We start from the raw sequence: 20,204 nt of genomic DNA on the forward strand, positions 1-20,204 counted from the left end.
CATCCACTTTCCCTCCATATCCTATTTACTATGGCTTTTATGGCTTACAACCCAGTATCATGTTCTCTCAAATGCCATAAAGGGTTGACTGATTGCCAAATCTTAGCTGTTTCTGTAATTATTATTGGCATTTGTTTTGGTTTGGTTCAACACTCTTCTTTCTCTCACCCTACTTTAAAGTATCTGGTACCTTCTTAACACTATTTAGTCATCCAGGCCTTTATTTCTCAAAGTATTCAAAACTAGCAAAAGACAGAAAAATTAGCTGTCTTTTCTAAGCAATGAAACATCACTTTCCCTCAATTATCTCTAGGAAGAGGAAATTTAGATTAATTCATATCAAGGTCTGAATGATTATAGACAGTTTTCCCTCTACCTCCAACCCCTTGTCCCCCTTACACTATAGCAACTCTCACAGAACATATGCATTTAAAAAAAAAAAAGTCTGTTAATCTAAAGGATTTCAATTGCTCTATTTAAATTATAAACTTCTTGAGAGCAAAAACCCCATCACCTAGCATCACTTGGCCTTATACTGACCAACTTTCATTTTGAGTCTGCTCTCCCATCCACTGCCCCGAGTAACATCTGATCTTGCTCTACCAGCCTATACCTGGCAAAGCCATTTCATCTCCAGTTTTGGCCTGGGTATAACTTAATAGATCAGGGCTTTGCTTTTTAAATTGAGCTGTAAGACCCAGATACCTTTGCTAAACAAATGTTCTTTGGATTTTAAGTCACTAAGAATATTCCAAACACACAGAATATAGAGCATGGCCATGTACTCCTACTCTCAAAAAATTCAAGTGAATTTAGCTTCTCAGTGTGCTATAAATCTGAAATATTCATTCATGTTTCTTTGCTTCATTTAAATGGTTTGAAGTGCCCTTCTGTGACGAAGGCCATTCTCATTTATGTCTATCAAATCTCATTTACCCTTTAAGGTCCAGAATGTCTTAGCAGGTCAAGGAAGGATTCTCTGATTACTTCAGCCATAAACAATCTCTTTGCTTTTCTAAATTCTTCAACAGTTACAGGATTACAACACTTACACATATATGCCATTTTTATTACTTTGCTAAATGGTTCTCATATACAAGCATTCATGTCAATTATTTATACTCATACTTTTCCTTCCTAATTAAATTTTTCTTATTTAATAACATATATTTCATTTCTCCATCATAATCTCCCATAAAAGATTTAGGACTAGTTCTGGCCAGAACCTTCACCATAAGTTTTCAATAACCCAGTTACCCACCTGTATGTCGTCTGTACCACCTAGGATAAATACATCTTTGGTGTCTCGGTGAGGGAGAACGACAAATTCAGTTGTTTTCCAAGAATCCTCCACCTTAGAAAGAATTCAAGTCTTAGGATATCTAAGTTCATTTGTGTTTAGGTACTTAATAAAGGCATGAGAAATGAAATAGGTGAAAGTGCCATAATAATCCAGTTCTCCTCCTTTACAACTTTTAAAATCCTTTTCTCAGCTAAATAACCCTGCTTTGCTTAATTTTATTGACCAATGTTAATATTTATGAATAACTTGTGATACTTTAATGTGTATTTCCTATCACTTTGTGTTTTAATTAAAAGGAAAACATCATTTTACACATGTGATTGGTAAGTATGTGTGAATTTTTAGGGAAAGGAGGTTAAGTACACTAAATAGAGAACTTTTTTCAACATCTTCTGAAGTATTTCACATAGTCTTTTCTAGTAGTTTGAAAGATAATGTATTTTGATGTAAAATATATTCTTTGGTAAGTGTTTTTTTTACATAAGCATGCAAATTTCAAACTTTGTTTATGTTGGGCTATAAGCTAAGTAGAAGGAAGATATTTGTAATTGTGATAACAATAATAATGATAATAAATATAAGGAAACAATAGAAGGACAATTGATAATGAGAGGGTGAAAGTTGCACTGTTGAAAAATCTATCCAGATAACCCAAAAGTTGGTGATATGAAAAACTTTACCTTATCTGATTTTAAGGATATATGCTTTTCATATTTACCTTTTTAAGAATTACTTCTAAGGCAGCTTCTCCAGAAGCCTGTCCTGAAATGTCCTGGATTTCTTGGGCAAAGTCGAAAACATGCAACTCGGAGAGCCTCTCTAAGGTTAACGGAGTTTCAAGGTCCAGTAGGGTGGCATCAACTGTGTGTTCAATAGCTGTCCAATGTCTAGCCTTCAAAGTTGGGTTCCTCAAATCAATGATAACTGGCAGCTGGAAAACAAACACGCTCAAAGGCACCATGCTTTTTATCTTAAAAATAGTTTTTAATCCGAGAATGTCGAGATCTGGAAAGAACATCACTTACACTCTTACAACAGAGAAAAAGCTGAACAAACTTCAAATTAATGACTTGTATTGAACCCATCAGAAACCTAAACTGCAGGTCAATGAACTAACTCAAACTTGTATTACCCACAGTTTACTCCATAGCAAGAAACAGAACCTGAGAGTTTGATTATCTAGGACACTTGCCTTGGGATGCCACTTAAGTGAGCTGCAAGACTCAGCTGCATTTAAAAAATAAATTGTTAAAGACTGAGCGTGGGGTAGCATGAGAGGGTGAAGTAGCTGGGGGCTACAAATATAGAGGTGTTCATAGAAAAGACTGGGGAGACTCTTAAGAAACCCTACCTTATGGTGCTGGCAGGAGACGAAAACAGCAGCCACTATTGTAACTAACCATCCAATCTCTCCTAGCTTCCTTCTGGTACCAAAGCCTTAATGTCAGAGAAGGGAGGAACAAAAACTCTCACCTAAGATATTGGTGATAACTCATTGTCGGTATTTATAAACATTAGGAAAAATGGAACAGGAAAAATAAAAAAAGCTCTACCCCAGGGGAGGAACAGAAATACACTTTAGGCTCCTAACTACAGGTGGAGGAGGGGCAGAAATACTTAGGAAAGTAATAACCCTGAGAACAAGGGACACAATGCCTTGTTAAGATAGAGTTTAACCAGAATATGAGGGAATGCCCCTTTTCATTTCTCCTACCAGGCTAACAAGTATTGAATGGAAAAAAACAGTGGACTACAGAGTGGAAAGCTATAAGAGACAGATTCTTTCTGGGCACAATTCAAAGGGAGGCCACAAGGTCAGCGGGAAATGGAAACAATGATCTTTGGCAAACCAGACCAAACCCTAAACACAAGGTATCACTAAGCACAATTTTAAGGCTGTGGTATACTGAAGGCAGCTATAGGAACATCAAACCTCAAATGTACCCCAGTACCTAACTAGATTTAATGTAACATGCCACACAAAACGCCAAGTGGAAGGAAAGGCATTATTTACTATATCACACAAATATAAAAATTTTGGCTTGTAACCAAAATTTAAGTAGTATATTAAAAGACAAGACAAACATGCATCCAAGAGACAAAAAACAATCAGAACCAGACTCAGATATGACACATGTTAGAATTAACAGACAGGGACTATAAAAGAAGTGTGATTAATGCCCTGACCAGTGTTTCACAGTGGTTGAAGTGTCAGCTCTCACACTGATGGGTCAAAAGGTTTGATTCCTGGTCAAGGGCACCTACTGGGTTGCAGGTTCCATCCCAGACCTTGGTCGGAGTGCACGTGGGAGGGAACCAATTCATGTGTCTCTCTCACATCAATGCTTCTCTTGCTCTCTCCCTCCCTCCCTCCCTCCCTTCCACTCTATCTAAAAATCAATGGAAAATGTCCTAGGGTGAGGATTAAAAGATAGAAAAATAAAAAAATAAAATAAAATTTAAAAAGTGTGATTAATATATTAATGGTTTTAATAGGAAAGGTAGAGAACATGCAAGATCAGATGGGAAATGTTAATATGAAGATGGAAACTATAATTAAACAGATGTTAAATATAAAAAAGATAGTAAGAGAAATAAGGAGAGCCTTTGATGAACTTGACACAGCTAAGGAATCAGTGAACTTGAAGATAAATGAGTAGAAATTCCCCAAACTGATACACGGAGAAAAATTAGTGTCCCCTTCCTCTCCCACAAAAACCTGTAACCTAATATGCAAGAGTTGTGGCACAATATTGGATAGTCTAAAACACATGTAATAAAAATTCCAGAAGAATAAGAGATAGAAAACAGAGCAAAAGAGAGATTTGAAGAAATAACAGCTACATTGCACATTTTTTTCAAAATTAAAGACAGATACCAAACCAGAGATCCAAAAAACTCAGAGAAAACCAAGCAGAATAAATACATAAAAACTGCAACAACAACAAAATGACATCAACACACACCTAGTCATAGTGCATTGCAAACTGCCAAAACACAAGGAAAAGATAGAATCTTGAAGGCAGCCAGACAGAAAAAAATTGTTATCCACAGAAAATCAGGAAAAAGAACTGCAGCTGATTTCTTGTTGGAAACCATACAAGCAAGAAGATAACAAAAAGATACTTTTAAATTTATGAAAACAAAACAAAACAAAACGTGTCCGTTCAGAATTATATACCCAGTGAAAATATCACTCAAAAAAATTAACAACTTTCTTATAACAGAAATTTAGGGAATTTATTGTTAGCATATCTACTAAGTAAGGAATATTAAAGAAAGTTCTTCAGGCAGAATGAATATGCTGTGAGTCAGAACCTTAGATCCATATAAAGAACATTGGAAATGGAATAAAGGTAAAATAAATTTTGTTTCCTATTGTATTATATTAAAAGCTAACTAATCTAAAACAAAAATAATAACAATATGTTGTGTTCGCTGTATATGTAAAGACCAAACACATGACATTAGCAAAAACATTAGATAATCAACTGTAGTAATGTACACAATGGAATATTACTCAGCAATAAAAATTAATTAGCCCTAACCGGTTTGGCTCAGTGGATAGAGCATCGGCCTGCAGACTCAAGGGTCCCAGGTTCGATTCCGGTCAAGGGCATGTACCTTGGTTGCGGGCACATCCCCAGTAGGGGGTGTGCAGGAGGCAGCTGATCGATGTTTCTCCCTCATCGATGTTTCTAACTCTCTATCCCTCTCCCTTCCTCTCTGTAAAAAATCAATAAAAAATATATTAAAAAAATTAATTAACTATTGCTTCATGTAACAACATAGAGGCATTTTTAAAATTCTAATTAGGCCTGCAGGGATCTGGCTGAAACCGGCTCTCCAACATCCTGAGGGGTCCCAGATTGAGAGAGGGCGTAGGCCAGGCTGAGGGACCTCACTGGTGCATGAATCTGTGCACTGGGCCTCTAGTTATGAATAATGTTGCTATGAACATTCATATACAAATTTTCGTGTGAACATATGTTTTCAGTTCTCTTAGGTATATACTTAGTGGAGTGACTTGGTAAATTGTTAACTTATGTTGGTTTGAGAAACTGCCAAACCAACGAGGCTGTACCACTTTATAATTTCACCTGAAACGTATGATGGTTCTAATTCCTCCAGATCCTCACTTATAAACTGTCTTTCTGATCACACTCATCCTTGTGGGTACAAAGTGGTATCTTATTGTAGCTTTGTCTTTTCCTGATAACTAATGCTGTTCAGCATCTTTTTATGTATCTTCTTTGGGGAAATGTCTATTAAATCCTTTGCCCATTTAAAAGGATTTTTTTACCTTTTCATTTTTGAGTTATAAGAGTATGTTATGCATTCTGGATATGAGTACATATCTTATATGCATTTTTCTAAGTGAATGAGGCCAGACCCAAAAGCCTCCATATTGTCTCATTCAATTTATACCATATTCTGCAAAAGAAAAGACTATAGGGTCAGAAAACAGATCATTGGTTGCCTGGGGTTGGGACTGAAGATGGAGCAACTACAAAGGGAAAACAGAAGGGAATTTGGGGGGGCGGGGATGGGAGTATTCTGTACAACACTGTTATGCTGGCTACGTGACTTTTCCCATAAAATGCCATAAAAATGACTTTTACTGTATGCAAGTTCCAGGATTTCCAGGGAACAAAAGATGGAATGCAGAATGTGACCAGTGAGTTTTTTTACAATTATATGTTAAAAGCACACTAAAGGCAATAAAGAAACTGACATAAGTAACCCTTAAGAACTGTTTTGACTAGATATTGAAAGGTTAAAGGAGAAAAACTGCAAAAACACTCTTTTCAAGAGGGAACATTTGCTTCTCATTGTGCCCAAAGCTTTGCTTACTCTTTCTATTCATGTCTTCTTTCAGTCCTTTATTTCTTTTTTGCTTAAAAGAATAAAAAATAATTTCCCCTTTCCTTCCCATTTCAAGGGCTAGTTTAGCAGTGACAGATTTCAAAGAGCCAGCACACCTACTGCAGAGCTTCCCAACCTCCCTCACATCATGGCACGTCTGGAAAAATGGCATATCTGTTTGGTGCAGAGCTGTCAATGGACAAGGCTGCCCTGGCCTCGTCCTGCCGTCCATAGGCTGAGTGGATGGGGAAACACTCTCGTTCTGAATACTACTTCAAACCATGGTATTCAGCTGCATGATTCAGCCAGTTGAAGACAGGGCTGCTTGCTGACTGTTCCTCCTCAAAAGTGGAGTTTGTCTGTCCTTCCCTCTCTGCGTGTGGAGCAGTTCCCGTTGTCAGTATCACTGGCATGGAACAATATTATTGATTGGAGTTTTAGAAATAATTTCTACCGAACTTACCTTTTCTTTCATTTTTTCCACTTTAAATTTTAGCTGGGGCACTACACTGTTGGGTGGCAAGCCTTTTTCCAGTTGAGTCACAAATTTGGCATATTTAGAGACTTGACTGTTTAGGAATTCTGGATCCAGGCTGTCAAATTTGGACTATGAAAATTAGAGGAAAAAAAGAAGTTAAGATATAGGATAATCGGCAAGATTGACACAGTGGAATTTTTTACTTGACTCAGATTTTCCAGTAGCAAAATTGTTAATCCAACTCAACTCTATACTTTGGGAAATGGCTTTACTTATTGAGATTAGTCTATTAGCCAATAGTCTATCAGGATATCTTATTATTATTTTCATGTCCTTGTCTTCTACATCAACACATTATTACAAGTCCTATAATTTATTCCTGGGGACCAAACCTTCTATGGAGATATACAGCAAATTTTTACTCTTGCTAACTATAAATTTCTCACCTAGTATCCTCCTATTGTTTGATTATGCATCCCTTTAATATAAAAGATTTAAAGATGCTCCAAAATATGCATGCATCTATAAATATATTTCTCAGTTATGTAAACACGTAAGTGTACACATATATTGAAATGTCAGGTGGTCATATGGACTGAGACATCAGAAAATTTGTAAAACTTTCATTCCCCCCCCCCCCCCGATTCAACATTTTCTTTCTGAGCCCTAATGGGTCTTTTTGTGCATCTGTATGAATTCATCCCACTTTGGAAGCTGCTGTCCTCATTTTTGGGGGTGATCAGAAAACTCTCTAAGCTTCTTCTTTATTCCTCAGGAGCTTCTACTTCTGAGATAAGTGACAAATGAGTTATACAAAGGCACTTAAAAGTCTCTGATATTATAGCAGATATTTGCTTGTTTTCTGTTTTCCTCACCAAAGGTAAGTCCTGTGATGGTTTGGACTTGGTCCTCTTTATTTTCCACTGGTATCCCCAGCAGCTAGAACCTTATCTGGAGAACATACCCTATGTCACTGTTATTTAACCCAGACCTATGACTTCTAATTATAGGTATCAGCACTGGTAGGATGAATGAGCAAGTGTAAAAGATTATTTGAAGTTGGTGGTATTTCTAACACGTCCATTTCACACTTGAAAGTATAGATGGTCATCTATTCTGCCTCTTAGAGTGTTGAGCCATGTTAAATTTGAATATAAAGACAGAACCTAGAAACCAAACTCTATTGTACTTGGCCCCCTAATTAAGTTAATTTACTTTTGAGCTCTCCAGGGAAGATCCCAAATCTCATCGCTCTGATTCTACTCTATTACAGGGAACAAATGGCTTCCTTTTTTTCCGAACGACAGTAAGAACAGAACCTAAGCTAGCAGGAACCTAAAGTGTATAGATCCCCAATAAAAACCCACAATCCTCAAAAACACTTGGGTGTACTATATCATGACAACACTGTTTCAAAACCCACAAAGCAGTCCAGGTCCTGTGGTGCTCTCTTCAGTGGAGGACCTGAGGAGCTGCCTTCCCATCGTGCATTAAGCTATGAAGTATAGTGACAGAAAGACCTTTGTGCTTTTCACTGGAAAAATTATAATAATTCCCATAACATGATAACATTGCATATTTCACCAAACTTAAAAATATACCAGATTGCTTAAGAATTGTAATTCACATGAAGATTTTTAAGTGTCATTAAAACAAACATGATTTAAGAATTGAGAGATTTTTTTTTTTTTTTTTTTACCTTTAACCAGTCTTGTTGGAGTTGATCCCATTCGGTCATAGAATCCCAGAGCAATTGTTTGAGCTTCACTTCAGCACTAACTTCTTCCAAATCTTCAAACTTAGAAACTTCCACCTTTAAATATGTAATAAACAAAATGCACTCTTTAATTTTCAGATATAAATACCTGTTATAATTCTTGATACAGTGACTAAGGAGAATATGTGAGGGATCCTAACTGGGGAAATGAGAGAAAGAAATGAAGAAAAAACACATACATGTAAATTCAAATTTCCATTTGAGTGATAAAATATAACTCTTTATATTTCCTTAGAATGAAAATACTCTCTGAAGATGTAAGTATCACAAGGGGCATTTTTCCTCAAGTTGGATCATACATGCCTGACCTTTTTTGGAAAACAGGTGAATCTTCAGAAACTGAGACTGACTTCCTTTAGGGCTTATGTACTTAGCTGATAGAAGAGGAAGATGTTTGCACAGTAGATGGTGGAGGGAATGGGGTGATTTAAGATGAAGAGGACCACTGGCTGTATATGAATCCTATAGAGAGAAACTCTGCTGGGGGGAAATCTGAAGAAGCTGTTTTCCTGAAGTGTTTTAAAGGCTGCCTTGGCTCAGAGGTGGGGAACCTCCAGGGAAGTCAGTTGCACTGAAATTGTGAGCACCCCCTCCCGGGCAAGATAGGGCTTTGAACTCTTCAGCCAACAGCAGCAGCATACACATGCACATGGAGCATTCCCAAGGGCAGATCATATGAGAGGCTGCAAAACAAGTCTTAGAAAACATAAGATGATTAAAACCATACTATGTATCTTTTTCAATCACAATGGTAAAAACTAGAAATCCACAATAAGAGGGAAATTTACAAACATGTGGAAACTAAACAAATTCCTCAACAACCAATGGGTCAAAGAGAAATTTTAAAATGTCTTGAAAACAAATGAACATAAAAACACTGAGAGGCCGCAAAACAAGTCTTAGAAAATTGAAGAAGATTGAAATCATACCATGTATCTTTTCTAACCACAATGGTATGAAACTAGAAAGCAACAAACTTCTGTTAGTTTCAATGAGCTGGCTTTTTGTAAAGATAAACACAACTGACAAACCTTTAGCTTGTGTAGGAAAAAGGGAGAGAATATACAAATAAATGAAGTGAAAGAGGAGACATTACAAATAATACCACAGAAACATATAGGACCATGGGTCTCTACTATCAATAAGCAATATGTCAACTAATTGTTTACCTATCAGAAAAAGATAAATTCCTAGAAACATACAAACTAAAAAGACTGAATCAGGAAGAAACAGAAATCTAAACAGATCAATAATGATTGAATCAGTAACCAAAAACCTCTCAACACAGAACAGCCCAGGACCAGACAGACAGCTTTACGGGTGAATTCTACCAAACATTTTAAGATGAATTAATGCCTTTTTTTTTCTTCTCTTCCCCCGCCCCTTCCACAAATGTCTTAGGTGGGAACACTTCCAAACCCATTTTACAAGGCCAGCCTATTAAGGGGTCTGGCCCTGTCTTCACCAACTATTAGAAATTATTTCTTAGGCTAGATAGGCCTTCTCTCTTATCCCCAAAATGACTGCGAGCTTCAGAAGGAAGGTTGGAGTGAGGTGATCATAAAGGAAGAATTAGTCAAGTATAGATACCGAGTGTGGAAGGAGGGGGACACACCACTATTTCAGGCACAAAACCCTTAGTGTTTTGTTTTGTTTTGATATATATTTTTATAACCCCTCAGACTCACACCCAACCGCTCTTCAGATTAGCTGAGAGCCTGTCTGTGCTTCATAAGCCAGATGTATAGGTTTGCTTGCTTTGCTTTTCCTTTTTTCAATAAAGATGCATGCTTTAATTGCTGTAATTAGTTGGCTTTTCACAATGCAGTTAAGGTCTCTCATATAAATTCATTTATGTGAGAATATGTGGATCGAGGTTGGGGACAGCCCTCTCCCACTGCTCAGGGGACTGTCCTGTAACACCTCTCTCGTGTCCATGAGAGGTGCCTCTAACACCTGGACACAGACAATATTTAGGTGAAGGCCTGGGTGGAGGGGTAGCCAGGTGGAAGGGGACAAAGGGAGGAAATGGGGACATCTGTAATACTCCCAATAATAAAAATAAATTCAAAAAAATAAGAACACATGTAGAGCTGTCATTACCTTGAAATTTTTCTGGTAAGATTTGTATTGAAATGCGCGTTTCTGAAGATCATCCAGAACTAACTGCAGCTCAGTCAGTTGGGACTTTATTTTGTCTTGGTCGGCACTAATATCCAAAATCTGTGGATCCTGTAAAATTAAGGCAGCTTTTGATTAGTGGTTCCTGCTTTTCGATGTAGACCATTGCAATAAGTTAACAAACGTTTTCAAAACACATTTTTTGAATTCTCTTCTCACTCTGCTTCTTATAAAATATGTTAAAATGAGGGCTTTACCTGAATTGTTACGCAACGCATATGTATTGTAAAAAGTATGGAAATGTTTTAAAAATCTTATCCATGGGGATAACAATTATTTTAAATAATACCTAATACATTTTCCTTCATCTGCTTTCATGTCCCACACTTCTTCCACAAACATGACTTTAGGTAAGGAGAGGTGAGTGCAATAGAGAAAAGTAGGAAGAGACTATAATACAAGGAAAATTCTCATTTTATAATAAACAAACTAGAAAGCCTTTGAATTCTGAGAGGGAGGAAGAGAGAAAATAAAGAATAAATGGTCAGACATATTTTCTGGCTGACCTGGTGGGTGGAAGCCCTACCCCGTGAACGGGAACGGAAAAGTTTAGGAACAAAGTGGAAACACCTAACCAGGTTTGGGAGAATCGGAGGCAACTGAGGCATCAGACCTGTTATAGCCGTGGCGTGGGGAGGCCAACGCTCCCAGCCCGGATACAGCAGGGTCCTGCGCTCAAAATGGCAATCTGCTCCTGGTTAGAAAAAGCGAAGGGAGATGTCCAGGAGGAAGGGGCTTGGGCTGGCTCTCTGGCGCCTCGTGGCTTGGAGTGGCATGCAGGGTGTCGTGGACTCCTCCTGGCCTTGATTCTGACAGGGGCACTGCTGAAAGCACTGCCGGACAGAGGACATCTGAGGTTGGAATTAGCAAATCACAGATTGAGACTGCAGGCTATGGCAGAAATGGCGGAATGCAGCAGAAGGGACTAGTATGGTACCGAAAGAACCAGGAAGGACCCTTAGCTGGCAGCTGCCCGGGACCACCAGCCCCAGCCAACCTGCACTGAAAGCCCTGTGTTCCGGGAGGCAGCACGTGGACGGGACACCCCTCCCCTCCATCCACTGGAAGGAAATGCAGATTTCCCCTTATGGAGCTGCAGGTGGGAGGGGAGGGGAGGGGAGCAAGGGTGAAGAGCTGCTTGATAGGGAGTTCCAATTTTGAGTTAAAAATCTAAGCCAAAGACACCAAATAAAAATAAAAGAGACGTTTCAAACAGAAATAAATTGCGTTATCATCAATTGCCACATTTAGGTTTTTTCCTCCAATTCCCTTTATCAACAGGAGTGGCATTTATGGAAATGGTGAAGCTGCAGTTCTCGGCTGGAGTGATAATGAGTTAATTCCAAACCCTCTGTAGGAGGAGCGCTTAATGGAGAGAACCTCTGCTGTCATTTTTGTGTGTGTGCATCATGCTTTTGAAAATGCACCACTACACATAAAGCACTTGCTGGCACTTCTGCTCTCTCTAGCAACCCACCATCTATACACATAGGTACGTTTCTAAACAAAGGATAATCACCCGTACTGTTTATTGCCTGCTCTGTATGGAAAGCAGTATATAGTGCAGCAGCTACCCAGGCCATTAATCATTGGAAGCAGACTGACTAAACTTGAAGTCCTCCATTTATTATTACTTAACCTCTTTGTGTCTTGGTCTCCTCTATAAAAATGTGAATAATAAAACTTTATCAGTGTTCTGAGGATTAAATGAGTTAAAACATGCAAATGATCCCGGAAGCATTATTCATCATTGCCAAAAACGAACAATCCCAATGTCCATCGACGGTGGAGTGGATAATTAAATTGTGATATATGATGAAACACTATATAATAATGAACATGGATAATAACCTACATTTACACACAGCAACATGGATGGATCTCAGGAATGAAACAAAATCAAAGGACACATTACCGTATGATTCTATGTAATTGAAGTTCATAAACAGGCAAGACTAATTTATAGTTTAGAATTCAGGGTAATGGATGCGTGTGGAGAGGAAGAAAGGGTTAGTGATAAAAGGGGACACTAAAGGAACCAGTAATGTTAGAGTTCTTGACATGAGTAGTAGATACATGATGTGTTCTCTTTCTGATAACTCACTGAGCTGTACAGATGTTACAGTATGTACAGTTTTCTCTGTGTGAAAATACAAAAGTACTTTAGTACCTGACACATAGCAAGTACACAATACATGTTAGCTACTTTTACGTTCCCATGTTAATACATTTAAATGTATATTGTAATCTTTAATGTCTGTTTTGTATTCCTTTGGGTACATGTACCCTAACATATTATACTAATCCTTTGTTGATGGACATTGACTTTTTCCCAATTATTCTGACTTGATTATAACTTTATATGGTTCCATACTTCTGTGATAAGTTTTAGTCAATGTTAATGATAATGGATCGTTACAAAATCAGATGTTCTTATATGTGTCAGTTAAGAATCACCCAGATGTCTATTTTAAATTATAAAAAAATTCCCCTTGTATCTTTTGTATAGTAAAATTAGTGCAAGTTAACCAAATATTCTTCATTATCATTATTACTTTACTAGAGGCCCAGCGCGCGAAATTGCGCGAGACCAATCAATGCACCTCCTGGCGATCAGTCGTTTGGTCATTACTGCATTACGGCCACTGGCTTTTTATAATATAGATATTCTGCCTCTTCCTAAATAGAAATTTTCGAATATGTGGCTAAGAAAACTCATTGTGAAGTAGCTATAAATATGCTAACAAGTTGTAAAAACACTCATTTGAGAATAATAAGTACAAGCCAGTATAAATAAAATTCAATTATTATGTATATACTTTGCTTGCAATGGTCTGAAGTGTATTCAGTACTTGAAGAGAGTTCAGAAATAGAAGTTCAAAGACCTTGTTAATTGGTCAGAATAAAGTCATATAAAAGAGAAGTTAAATCAGATTAAAATAAAATAGGCTCCTGAAATGGTTCAATTAAAATAGTAGTTAGTCCAGAAGGAGGTGGGGGACTGCTGAACGGGGTTCCCCTGACCTGGCAGCACCAACTGCGGCTGGGTCCCCTCCCGGAGCTGCGGGGTTGGACGCGGAGTCTGCGCCATCTTGATCCGGAAAGTGGAGCTTATCTGAAGCCTGAGAATCCACAACTGCGGCACCCCAGGAACAGCTGCGAGCCCCAGAACAACGCTCCCCAACTGGCGCAAGCACACGGGTTCAGAGGAGCTCTACACTCCACCACGGAAAGGTCAGATTTCGCCTGGGATAAGGTGAGGTCTCTGGTCCCGGAGGGAGAGAGGAACGCGCGTTTTGCGGGAGCTGGAGGACCAGGGAAGTCTGTGCCTAGAAAAATCCGTGGCTGTAGGGGCTGGCGTGATCTGTGATTGTGGAAAGGGGTCCTCAGAGCTGCTAAGAGAAGGGCACTCTAAAAAGCAACCCATTTTGATCTGAAGTGCAGGGACACCCTAAGAATTTCAGGCAGTCCAGACTTACGCGCAGCCCCTGCGTTCCCTGGGTGCCTGGGCTTACGCGGAGTCCCGGAGTACGCACAACTGAGCTTTTTCCTCTTGAAATTCTGGCCTCTGATTACTAAGCCCAATACATAGGATCACCCAGTTGGGGACACCCTGGGAGACTGCAGGGGAAGGTTGTTTTTCTGGAACCTGGGGATCGGAGCTGGGCGTGACCATCAGAGAGTCAGCTCTGAGGCAGACCACTCCCACAGGCCAGTGGCGAGTGCGGGAAAGAAGGCTCTAACACTGCCTAGAGAGGCCATAGATAGACCCGGAAGTTAATCCAGAAACACTGCCACCCAGGGGCTGAATCACAAATTGACTCTTGTGTAATCAAAAATAAAGGAATACGAGAAATTAAGACACACCGCCTGCTTAAAATCAGGACTGGCTTACAACACCGAAGAGCAGTGGATCGCAGGGAACTGCAATACTGTCTGGACTGAGAAACAGGCGTGCCAAACAGAAAAACAGAGGAAGTGAATGACCTTCACTACTTCACATTTTATTTTTACCTTTTATTTTTTTATTCTTTTTTATTTTCATTTTTTGCATCTTTTAATCAAGAAACTTTTTTTTCTCTTTTTTCATCACTTGATTTTACCTTTTTAATTATTACATTTTTATTTTCAATCCGTATTATTACTACTGCTATTTTATCTTTTTTTTTTTTTTTAAGTGTCATTTTATTTTCTCTTCATTTTATTTTGGGATTAGGGTTCTACATTCTATTTCTATCTTTCCTTTAGCATCGTTTTACTCTATCTCAACTCTACCTTTAGGCCATCACTCCCCTCCTAACCTCCCCCTTTTCAGTGTCCTGTTTATCTTACCCTTTTACTGCTTTAGATTCTCCCTATTCTTTCTGTTTACCCCTTGTTAAAATTTCACCCTACTTACATATCTAATCTCCAATCCCCTGCTCCAAGTCCACATACACCTCTCCCTTCGCTGTCTGAGCTATCCATAAACTTGTCCTTCTCTCTGTCCTTTTGTTGTTGTTTGCTTGAATGTAGATTATATCCAATTTTTATGCTTTTTTGTGAGATTGTTTTGCTTATTCTTCTTTTGTTTATTTTTTTGTTTGTTTTGTGCTTCAGCTTTCCCTTGCCTCACTCCATATTAGTTGGTGTTGTAGTTTGTACTAATCCCCAGGCACTTGTTACTGGCATTTGCTGGGATTAGTGATTGTTCTATTGGAGTTTTATCCCCAATATATATAGTCTGTTCCCCTATCTCTCTTAGTCACTTTCTTGTCTCTCTTACTTTTTTTTTTCTTTTTTTTCTTCTCTTTACTTTCCCTTTTCCCAATTTCATTTTCACACTCCTTTTTTCTTTTTTTCTTTCTTTCTTTCTTTTTTCCTCTTCTTCTTTCTCTCCTATCACCTAATTTGCCTTTTTCTGGTGGTCACCTTTATTGGAGGTTATTAATATCGTGAATACATTCCTGTTCAGTGCCTTGTGAGTTGTACCTGGTAGTGCTGTATTTTGTGCCTTTAAATCAACCCAGGAGAGAAAGAACTACATAACCAGACACCCAGAGAAGAGAGACCATGGGGAGACAAAGAGGCAGCCCGCATATGAAAGAAAAGCAGGCATCACCAGAAATGGAAGTAAACGAAATGGAGGCAAGCAACCTTCCAGAAAAAGAATTCAGAGAAATGGTCATAAGGTGGCTGAAAAGAATGGAAGACAAATTCGACAATATGAGCAAGAACCAAGAGGAAATGAAGAAGAACCAAGAAGAAATGAAAAATGACATCGCTGCTGTAAAGAACTCAATAGAAAGCATCAAGAGTAGACTAGAAGAAGCAGAGGACCACATCAGTGAGCTAGAAGACAAGATGGAAAAAAATACCCAAGAAAAGCAACTTCTAGAAAAAAAAATTAAAAGGCAAGAGGAGAGTCTAAGGGAACTTTGGGACAACACGAAACAAAACAACATCCGCATAATAGGGGTTCCAGAAGGAAAGGAAGCTGAGCAAGGAATAGAAAACCTCTTTGAAGAAATAATGACAGAAAATTTCCCAGATATAGGGAAGAAAAAACACACACAAATCCAAGAAGCTCACAGAGTCCCAAGCAAAATGAACCCCAAAAGACCGACGCCAAGGCACATTATAATTAAATTGGCAAACAACAACGACAAAGTAAGAATCTTAAAAGCAGCAAGAGAGAGACAGAAAGTTACATACAAAGGAACCCCCATCAGACTAGCAACTGATTTCTCAACAGAAACTCATCAAGCCAGAAGGGAATGGAATGAAATATACAAAGTCATGCAAAGGAAGGGGCTGAATCCAAGAATACTGTACCCAGCAAGGCTGTCAATCAAAATTGAAGGTGAAATCAGGAGCTTCACAGACAAAAAAGGACTAAGGGAATTTATTACCACCAAACCAGCAATGCAAGAAATGCTAAAGGGTCTGCTGTAAAAAAAAAGAAATAGGAAGTGAAGAAGTAACACAGGGGTAAAGAATAGGAATGGCGACAAATAAGTACCTATCAATAATAACTTTAAATGTAAATGGATTAAATGCCCCAATCAAAAGACATAGGGTAACGGATTGGATAAGAAAACACGACCCATATATCTGCTGTCTACAAGAAACCCACCTCAGAAAAAAAGACGCACACAGACTGAGGGTGAAGGGATGGAAAAAGGTTTTCCAGGCAAATGGAACTGAAAAAAAAGCTGGGGTAGCAATACTTATTTCTGACAAATTAGATCTCAAACTGAAGGACATAACAAGAGATAAGGAAGGCCATTTCATAATACTAAAGGGAGCAATCCAACAAGAAGAAATAACTCTGGTAAACATATATGCACCCAATACAGGAGCACCCAAATACATAAAAAAACTCCTGGAGGATATCAAGGGAGAGATTGACAGCAATACAATCATAGTAGGAGACTTTAATACCCCACTATCACCATTGGACAAATCCTCTAAACAAAACATCAGCAAAGAAACATCAATCCTAAATGACTCACTAGACCAGATGGAATTAATTGACATCTTCAGAACATTTCACCCCAAAGCCACAGAATATACATTCTTCTCAAGTGCACATGGGTCATTTTCAAAGATAGACCATATGTTGGGACACAGGCAAAGTCTCTTCAAATTCAAGAAGATAGAAATCATATCAAGCATCTTCTCAGACCACAGTGGCATAAAACTGGAAATCAACTACAATAAAAACAACCCAAAGAAATCAAACACATGGAGACTAAACAGCATGCTATTAAACCATGACTGGGTTACCAGAGAGATCAAAGAAGAAATAAAAAACATCATGACAACAAATGACAATGAAAACACTACAATCCAAAATCTATGGGACACAGCGAAAGCAGTCTTGAGAGGGAAGTTCATAGCTCTACAAGCCTACTGCAAAAAACAAGAAACAGGGGTAATAAATTACCTAACCCAACAACTCAAAGAGTTAGAAAAAGAGCAACAAGAAAAGCCCAGTGTAAGCAGAAGGAAGGAAATAATAAAGATCAGAGCACAGATAAACGACATAGAGACCAAAGAAACAATTCAAAAGATCAACAAGACCAAGAGCTGGTTCTTTGAAAGGATAAACAAGATTGATGAACCTCTAGCCAGGCTCACCAAGAAGCAAAGAGAGAGGACCCAAATAAACAAGATCAGAAATGAAAGAGGTGAAATAACAACAGATCCCGCTGAAATACAAAGGATTGTTAAAAAATACTATGAACAACTCTATTCCAACAAACTGGACAACCTGGAGGAAATGGACATATTCCTAGAAAAATATAACCTTCCAAAACTCAATCAGGAAGAATCTAAACAGCTCAACATGCCAGTAACTATGGAAGAAATTGAAGCAGTCATCAAAGAGCTTCCGGCAAACAAAAGCCCGGGGCCAGACGGCTTCACAGGAGAGTTCTACCAAACATTCAAGGAAGAACTAAAACCTATCCTCCTCAGACTATTCCAAAAAATTCAAGAGGAAGGAACACTTCCAAGCTCCTTCTATGAAGCCAGCATTACCCTAATACCAAAACCAGATAAAGACAACACAATGAAGGAGAATTACAGGCCAATATCCCTCATGAATGTAGATGCCAAAATCCTCAATAAAATTCTAGCAAATAGGATCCAGCAGTACATCAGAAAGATCATACACCATGACCAAGTAGGATTTATCCCAGGAATGCAAGGATGGTTCAATATCCGCAAATCAATAAATGTGATACATCACATAAACAAATTGAGAGATAAAAATCACATAGTCATATCAATTGATGCAGAAAAAGCATTTGACAAAATCCAACACCCTTTCTTGATAAAAACTCTCAACAAGGTGGGAATAGAAGGATCATACCTCAACATAATAAAAGCTATATATGATAAACCCACAGCTAACATCATACTCAATGGGCAAAAACTAAAACCATTTCCCCTAAGAACAGGAACAAGACAGGGATGCCCACTCTCACCACTCCTGTTTGACATAGTACTGGAAGTATTAGCCACTGCAATTAGACAAGAAGAAGAAATAAAAGGCATCCAAATTGGAAAAGAAGAAGTAAAGCTGTCCTTATTTGCAGATGACATGATATTGTACATAAAAAACCCGAAAGACTCCATCAAAAAACTAACAGACTTAATAAATGAATTCGGCAATGTAGCAGGATACAAAATTAATGCCAAGAAATCTATGGCATTTCTATACACCAACAATGAACTTACAGAAAGAGAGACTAAAAAAGCAATCCCATTTTCCATTGCACCAAAAAAATTAAGATACTTAGGAATAAACCTAACCAAGGAGGTAAAAGACCTATATGAGGAAAACTACAGGACCCTGAAAAAAGAGATAGAGGAAGATGTAAACAGATGGAAGAACATACCATGTTCATGGATTGGTAGAATCAACATCATTAAAATGTCCATACTACCCAAAGCAATCTATAGATTCAATGCACTCCCCATTAAAATACCAACGGCGTATTTCACAGACCTAGAAAGAACTCTCCAAAAATTCATCTGGAATAAAAAAAGACCCCGAATAGCCACAGCAATCCTGAGAAAGAAGAATAAAGTAGGAGGGATCTCAATACCAGATTTCAAGCTGTATTACAAAGCCACTGTCCTCAAAACAGCCTGGTACTGGCACAAGAACAGACATATAGATCAATGGAACAGAATAGAGAATCCAGATATCGACCCAAACCAATATGCGCATTTAATATTTGACAAAGGAGGCATGAGCATACAATGGAGTCAAGACAGTCTCTTTAATAAATGGTGTTGGGAAAATTGGACAGATACATGCAAAAAAATGAAACTAGATCACCAACTTACACCATACACAAAAATAAACTCAAAATGGGTACAGGACTTAAATATAAGACGGGAAACCATAAAAATACTAGAGGAATCCACAGGCAGCAAAATCTCAGACATATGCCAAAAGAACTTTTTCAGTGATACTGCCCCTAGGGCAATGGAAGCCAAACAGAAAATAAACAAATGGGACTACATCAAAATAAAAAGCTTTTGCACAGCAAAAGAAACCATCAACAAAACAACAAGAAACCCCACTGTATGGGAGAACATATTTGCAAATGGTATCACTGATAAAGGTTTAATTTCCAACATCTACAGGCAGCTTATACAACTTAATAAAAGGAAGATAAAGGATCCAATAAAAAAATGGGCAACGGACCTAAATAGAATCTTTTCGAAAGAAGACAGAAGGAAGGCCAAGAGACACATGAAAACATGCTCAAAGTCACTAATTATCCGAGAGATGCAAATCAAAACAACAATGCGATACCATCTCACACCTGTCAGAATGGCTATCATCAACAAATCAACAAACGACAAGTGTTGGCGAGGATGCGGAGAAAAAGGAACCCTCGTGCACTGCTGGTGGGAATGCAGACTGGTGCGGCCACTGTGGAGAACAGTATGGAGTTTCCTCAAAAAACTGAAAATGGAACTCCCATTTGACCCAGTAATCCCACTCCTAGGAATATATCCTAAGAAACCAGAAACACCAATCAGAAAGGATATATGCACCCCTATGTTCATAGCAGCACAATTTACAATAGCTAAGA

The 20,204-nt window shown here is 38.3% G+C and overlaps 1 protein-coding gene across 1 annotated transcript in view; it reads right to left on the bottom strand.

The window, feature by feature from the left end:
* DNAH6 (dynein axonemal heavy chain 6) overlaps positions 1–20,204 on the bottom strand; it is a gene marked incomplete at its 5' end in the record, with an annotated part of 243,258 nt that overhangs the window by 158,188 nt on the left and 64,866 nt on the right. The window contains 5 exons of the mRNA XM_080684947.1: positions 1,262–1,354; positions 2,022–2,234; positions 6,633–6,776; positions 8,347–8,460; positions 10,528–10,656. Coding sequence (XP_080541073.1) covers positions 1,262–1,354; positions 2,022–2,234; positions 6,633–6,776; positions 8,347–8,460; positions 10,528–10,656 — 693 coding nt within the window. The remainder of the gene's footprint in view (positions 1–1,261; positions 1,355–2,021; positions 2,235–6,632; positions 6,777–8,346; positions 8,461–10,527; positions 10,657–20,204) is intronic.

This window comes from Plecotus auritus (genome assembly GCF_963455305.1).
Source record: "Plecotus auritus genome assembly, chromosome: 8".
In the NCBI taxonomy this organism is placed as follows: domain Eukaryota; kingdom Metazoa; phylum Chordata; class Mammalia; order Chiroptera; family Vespertilionidae; genus Plecotus; species Plecotus auritus.